The sequence below is a fragment of the Schistocerca piceifrons genome, chromosome 5 (genome assembly GCF_021461385.2).
Source record: "Schistocerca piceifrons isolate TAMUIC-IGC-003096 chromosome 5, iqSchPice1.1, whole genome shotgun sequence".
Lineage (NCBI taxonomy): Eukaryota > Metazoa > Arthropoda > Insecta > Orthoptera > Acrididae > Schistocerca > Schistocerca piceifrons.
In genome coordinates this window covers 494,075,532-494,082,914 of record NC_060142.1, presented here as the reverse complement: position 1 = coordinate 494,082,914, position 7,383 = coordinate 494,075,532, and the positions used below count along the sequence as shown (strand labels likewise).

Sequence of the window (7,383 nt, the reverse complement as noted above, 5' to 3'; positions counted from 1 at the left end):
CTCTCTATTTCATTACCAAATTGACAATTCCTCGATAGTGGCTTAGTACGTTAAAATTTTGAAATTGGCATGAATGTGTATTTTTGACTAACACTTGTAGTAAAAGTAATGAAATAAGGTATTCAGTTCTACACTGTAAAAGTAAAGAGGTGATAAGATTGGAGAGAGATGCTGAAAGACAGAATTTGTGAAGTGGGGCATCAAACATGGTTGGATAACTCAGTTGGTAAGACAGTTGCATGGAACATTGTGCAAATTTATCGGGCACAATTGAACAATAGAAGATCCAGGCCAGAATATCAACAGTTGTGAACAGAGTAGATTGCTATTCACTGCAACTTGAGTTGCGGACAGGCACAACGAAAAGACTGTTACACACTTAGCTTTCTGTCAAAGCCTTCTTTAGAAAAGAATGGAAAGCACACTTGCAATCACACAAGGAGGCACACCTCAGAGTGTGACTTGCTGCTTCAAAGTGTAAAATTTTTGCTGTCAGTGTTTTCATTTGCCACCTGCTACAATATTCATGCCAGTAAAGTGTGCAAATCGTGTTACACTTTATTTTGTGGACCATTCTGAAACCAAATTAAATGTGTGCAGTTTAGGTTTGACCAGTGGAAACCATAACCATAATTGAATGTCCAAATAGTATATCTGAACCAAATTGTTTGAATACTGTTGGACATCTACAGAAAGAAGTTGTTGAAAGAAGTTGTGGGAGACATAGGAAGTTATTTCAATTGCCTGAGAATTTCACCAGAGCTGTTCATGTTTCTTTGAAGTAGAGTCAATAATGCAATGAGGAAGAGACTATAATGCACAAGCATTGTTGCCCAACTGAGACTACAACTCACATGTTTGTTCGCAAATGAGGGTTCATATGCGTCTCTACAGTACATATATTAGGTTCCAAAATCAAAAGTTGCTGTCTTTGTTAAAATTGTATGTGATGCCATCTATATGGGACTTGCAGAATACATGAAAAGAATCTGCCAAGTAGTCATTGGCTGTTCCAAAGCAAGATGTTTGGCTTGCCTCTATTTTTCTTAATTCATCTGTGTATGTTATCCCCACTGAATGAATTTGGCTGTGCAAATCATAAATTGTCGACCCATCTATGTTCAGATTGCATAGGAAGGCCTCAAGTGCAGCAACACATCACTGTTTGTTTTTATGGTCAACATCATTGAAATCCCACAAACATCTATGTGTAGCATAGGTATCTATTCCCCACTTCTCATTTCAGTTTGTGTGCACTCTGCACTGTATTGACATGACACCTCACCTCAGAACATGTGCAACTAGTGTAACCAAAGTTGAAATAAATCAAACTGTTTAGTTTCAACAAGAAGTTGTGCAAACACATGCCATGCTTGTGCAGCTGTCAGTAGTGCAGTTACACACAGTCCAGTGTTTCATGTAAACTGGTTTTCTTGGACAATCTTACCTGGAAAGTGAAGCTGGAAAACATGGAATAACAACAATATGGAAAGGATAGATTGCTACTCCCCCCCCATGAACCTTGCCGTTGGTGGGGAGGCTTGCGTGCCTCAGCGATACAGATAGCCGTACCGTAGGTGCAATCACAATGGAGGGGTATCTGTTGAGAGGCCAGACAAACGTGTGATTCCTGAAGAGGGGTAGCGGCCTTTTCAGTAGTTGCAGGGGCAACAGTCTGGATGATTGACTGATCTGGCCTTGTAACACTAACCAAAACAGCCTTGCTGTGCTGGTACTGCGAACGGCTGAAAGCAAGGGGAAACTAAGGCCGTAATTTTTCCCGAGGGCATGCAGCTTTACTGTATGGATAAATGATAATGGCGTCCTCTTGGGTAAAATATTCCGGAAGTAAAATAGTCCCCCATTCGGATCTCCAGGCGGGGACTACTCAGGAGGACGTCGTTATCAGGAGGAAGAAAACTGGCATTCTACGGATCGGAGCGTGGAATGTCAGATCTCTTAATCGGGCAGGTAGGTTAGAAAATTTAAAAAGGGAAATGGATAGGCTAAAGTTGGATATAGTGGGAATTAGCGAAGTTCGATGGCAGGAGGAACAAGACTTTTGGTCAGCTGAATACAGGGTTATAAATACAAAATCAAATAGGGGTAATGCACGAGTAGGTTTAATAATGAATAAAACAATAGGAATGCGGGTAAGCTACTGCAAACAGCACAGCGAACGCATTGTTGTGGCCAAGATAGACATGAAGCTCACGCCTACGACAGTAGTACAAGTCTATATGCTAACTAGCTCTGCAAATGACGAAGAAATTGAAGAAATGTATGATGAAGTAAAAGAAATTATCCAGATAGTGAAGAGACGAAAATTTAATAGTCATGGGTGACTGGAATTCGGTAGTAGGAAAAGGGAGAGAAGGAAATGTAGTAGGTGAATATGGATTGGAGGTAAGAAATGAAAGAGGAAGCTGCCTGGTAGAATTTTGCGCAGAGCATAACTTCATCATAGCTTACACTCGGTTTAAGAATCATCAAAGAAGGTTGTATACATGGTCGAACCCTGGAGATACTAAAAGGTATCAGATAGATTACGTAGTGGTAAGACAGAGATTTAGGAACCAGGTTTTAAATTGTAAGACATTTCCAGGGGCAGTTGTGGACTCTGACCACAATCTATTGGTTATGAACTGTAGATTAAAACTGAAGAAACTGCAAAAAGGTGGGTATTTGAGGAGATGGGACCTGGATAAACTGACTAAACCAGAGGTTGCACAGAGTTTCAGGGAGAGCATAAGGGAACAATTGACAAGAATGGGGGAAAGAAATACAGTAAAAGAAGAATGGGTAGCTTTGAGGGATGAAGCAGTGAAGGCAGCAGAGGGCTAGTAGAAATCCTTGGGTGACAGAAGAAATATTGAATTTAACTGAGGAAAGGAGAAAATATAAAAATGCAGTAAATGAAGCAGGTAAAAAGGAATACAGACGTCTCAAAAATAAGATTGACAGGAAGTGCAAAATGGCTAAGCAGGGATGGCTAGAGGACAAAAGTAAGGGTGTACAGGCTTATCTCACTAGGGGTAAGATAGATACTGCCTACAGGAAAATTAAAGAGACCTTTGGAGAAAAGAGAACCACTTGTATGAATATCAAGAGCTCAGATGGAAACCCAGTTCTAAGCAAAGAAGGGAAAGCAGAAAGGTGGAAGGAGTATGTAGAGGGTCTATACAAGGGCGATGTACTTAAGGACAATATTATGGAAATGGAAGAGGATGTAGATGAAGATGAAATGGGAGATACGATACTGCGTGAAGAGTTTGACAGAGCACTGAAAGACCTGAGTCGAAACAAGGCCCCGGGAGTAGATAACATTCCACTAGAACTACTGACAGCCTTGGGAGAGTCAGTCCTGACAAAATTCTACCATCTGGTGAGCAAAATGTATGAGACAGGCGAAATACCCTCAGACTTCAGAAGAATATAATAATTCCAATCCCAAAGAAAGCAGGGGTTGACAGATATGAAAATTACCGAACTATCAGTTTAATAAGTCAGGGCTGCAAAATACTAATGCGAATTCTTTACAGACGAACGGAAAAACTGGTAGAAGCCGACCTTGGGGAAGATCAGTTTGGATTCCGTAGAAATATGGGGACACGTGAGGCAATACTGACCCTACGACTTATTTTACAAGCTAGATTAAGAAAAGGCAAACCTACGTTTCTAGCATTTGTAGACTTAGAGAAAGCTTTTGACGATGTTGACTGGAATACTCTCTTTCAAATTCTGAAGGTGGCAGGGGTAAAATACAGGGAGCGAAAGGCTATTTACAATTTGTACAGAAACCAGATGGCAGTTATAAGAGTCGAGGGGCATGAAAGGGAGGCAGTGTGTTGGGAAGGGAGTGAGACAGGGTTGTAGCCTCTCCCCAATGTTATTCAATCTGTATATTGAGCAAGCAGTAATGGAAACAAAAGAAAAATTCGGAGTAGGAATTAAAATCCATGGAGAAGAAATAAAAACTTCAAGGTTCGCCGATGACATTGTAATTCTGTCAGAGACAGCAAAGGACTTGGAAGAGCAGTTGAACGGAATGGACAGTGTCTTAAAAGGAGCATATAAGATGAACATCAGCAAAAGCAAAACGAGGATAATGGAATGTAGTCAAATTAAGTCGGGTGATGCTGAGGGAATTAGATTAGGAAATGAGACACTTAAAGTAGTAAAGGAGTTTTGCTATTTAGGGAGCAAAATAACTGATGATGGTCGAAGTAGAGAGGATATAAAATGTAGACTGGCAATTGCAAGGAAAGCGTTTCTGAAGAAGAAAAATTTGTTAACATCGGGTATAGATTTAAGTGTCAGGAAGTCGTTTCTGAAAGTATATGTATGGAGTGTAGCCATGTTTGGAAGTGAAACATGGATGATAAATAGTTTGGACAAGAAGAGAATAGAAGCTTTCGAATGTGATGCTACAGAAGAATGCTGAAGATTAGATGGGTAGATCACATAACTAATGAGGAGGTACTGAATAGGATTGGGGAGAAGAGGAGTTTGTGGCACAACTTGACTAGAAGAAGGGATCGGTTGGTAGGACATGTTCTGAGGCAACAAGGCATCACAAATTTAGTATGTGAGGGCAGCGTGGAGAGTAAAAATCGTAGAGGGAGACCAAGAGATGAATACACTAAGCAGATTCAGAAGGATGTAGGTTGCAGCAGGCACTGTGAGATGAAGAAGCTTGCACAGGATAGAATAGCGTGGAGAGCTGCATCAAACCAGTCTCAGGACTGAAGACCACAACAACAACAACAGATTGCTACTTACTAGTGAGAGGAGAGCTGGAGTTGCCAACAAGCACAGTGAAGAAGACTGCTAAAGCATTTAAGCTTTTAGAAAAAGTCCTTATTGTGTGACTGTGATGGAGTTGGATGTGAGCAGCAATCTGTGGGTGGGGGAGGGGGGGGGGGTAAGCAAGTGGCAAGGGGCAGAGAGGGGGGAAGGATAGCAGGGTAGTGGTGGTGAGAAGATGCTGCATCCCACAGACGGCACAGCATCTTCCCCCACCTACATCCTGATATTCCTCCCCATCCCCCACCCTTGCCGCCCCCTTACTCATACCACTCACCCCAACAGGTGGCTGCCCTCATGAGATGCAGTCACGGAGCACCAAGACGGTGGCTATACAAGAGAGTTGTGTGTGTGCGTGCGTGCGTGCGTGCGTGTGTGTTTTGTTTACCGTCTGGAAAAGTGTTCATTGTAGTTCTGCTTTGTGTTGCAAATACCAATGTAGTACCTTTTCTGTGGGTTAGGGTATTGTCAGTAATGTTCTCTGCTACTTGTACAGTGTACACAACTGTCAAATCTTATCCACTGCCCTGATGAATATCAGTATTTCTGAACAAAAATTTCTTTTGAACTTCTGCCAAGTGACTCAACAAGAACACACACGTGGTGCATGGCTGGTGGAAGACATTGCAACATTTATTTGTTTACCTTTTGTTGCTCAAGGGGAATACTTTTTACCTATGGCTAGAAAATGTTGTCTGTCTTTAGTGGTAGTGAATTAGGATTAAATTGTGAGGTCATGCTGCATTAAGCACATAACAGCAATTTTTTTTATGGATTATTAAGTAATTACAAATCGGAGCATATGTTATTACTATGGGGAAAAAAATTGTGGTGGAGATGGCTACATTAGAAAAGTGTGACATTATGCAGAAAATCTGTTATTAAATGTTAATCTGTGATCCTAATTTTGTTGTATTTCATGCATATGTTTTTGAATCAAGACTAAGATTCTAAAAATTTGTTTTTTTGTTACAGGTGATTGGCACTGTGCATATGTTTTGCTGTACGGTCCCCGTATATTAGAAGTTCCTGCTGAAGAATCAGAAACCTCTGCTTCTGCTTCATCTTCTGTTAACACGCCATCTGTTCTTCTTTAATTTGAAACTTGAACGCAAACATTAGTGAAAAATGTTTATAATCAACAAAGAAAAGAAACTGCATAACAGTGGAAATCGCGTCTCTGAACTTCATTTTTTATGTGCTTGTTTTGAAAGTGAGTGTGGTACCAATGAAATTTCATAGAAACTAAACATTGAGAAAGTTTTAAGTGTGCCATTTCTTGAATATATTGTCAGTTTTCCATATTCTTAATGTTTTCTAAATTGTTTATTGACTTGCCTGCATTTATCTTTTGGTTGCCCTTCATTCCTAAACTGCTTTGTTGATGGAGTTACTGCTAGCATCTGTGCCTGCTGAGGCCTAAGTGTTCAATTGGAGCTATCCAGTATGTTGGGCATCAAACTTTGTGGCAAACCGGGCACATTCATCTGTGTGTATAAATTATTATTTGGTCTTGTAAGAGCAGTTTTGTTGTCATGTCTGTGATTGTAATGCAATACAGTGAACTGAAAACTGAAAGCTGGCTGACTTTTCTCTTTTTTGCTATTTTGAAACTCTTCAAATTTAAAGTTTGGCGTATGGTTTAATATGTATGTTGACGGATGTACCTTAGATTCAGAAAATATGAGCTATATTATCATGCAATATAGCTTGGTCATACCTGTGACATGTTCGTTTCCTTCTTGTAAGAATATTTATTTTTAACTAAGACACACCCTAGTTAATGTGCTGTTAAAATGATGTACTACCTCTACAAAAGAAACAAGTCTGCTCATAACTTATGAACTGTGTGTGTGTGTGTGTGTGTGTGTGTGTGTGTGTGTGTGTGTGTGTGTGTGTGTGTGTGTGTTTTAGGGAGAGGGGGGGGGGGGGAGAGAGAACTGTGTGTGTGTGTGTGTGTGTGTGTGTGTGTGTGTGTGTGTGTGTGTGTTTTAGGGAGAGGGGGGGGGGGGAGAGAGAGAGAGAGAGAGAGAGAGAGAGAGAGAGAGTACAATTTGAGCGCAATATTTACTGAGAACTACAGAAGGTATGTGAGGAAGCATACTGCCAAAAATCGAAAAATCGAATGAGGAGTTACGAAGAATGTGACATTAAACTGGCCAATGCTCCCATGATTTATCCTCTTGAACTTGAGTGTTTGTACCTAATCCTAAATACTGTTTAAATTGCTGGCAATCTGCTTCAGTTGTCAGCAATATAGGTAATACAAAGAAAAAGGTTAGTCTTAAGAAATCATGTTCCAGAACATCATTGATCTCATACGGGCTAGCCACATTCTAGCTGTGAAATTTGCCTGAAGGAGACAACTGGATCGAAAAAGGCCTGACACACTAATTAGAAGGTAACATGTGAGGAACAGTACTTCTGCTTAACGGGATATTAAATTTTCTGTGTAAACAGTTATGGATAGTAGATGGTCAGGTAAAAGTTTATGATATGCAAATCATTTTAAGTAAGAAACTGAAGTTGTAGTCACAGTTTTCCATACATGCATGTAACAGTATTTTGGTTGTCTTG

General features: G+C 40.3%; 1 protein-coding gene across 1 annotated transcript in view; it reads left to right on the top strand.

The window, feature by feature from the left end:
• The window catches only part of LOC124798066 (ubiquitin carboxyl-terminal hydrolase 14), a gene marked incomplete in the record, with an annotated part of 103,839 nt that extends 97,455 nt beyond the window's left edge, over positions 1-6,384 (top strand). The window contains 1 exon segment of the mRNA XM_047261295.1: positions 5,782-6,384. Within this exon segment, the coding sequence (XP_047117251.1) occupies positions 5,782-5,903 (122 nt within the window).
• Between the last annotated feature and the right edge of the window lie 999 nt (positions 6,385-7,383).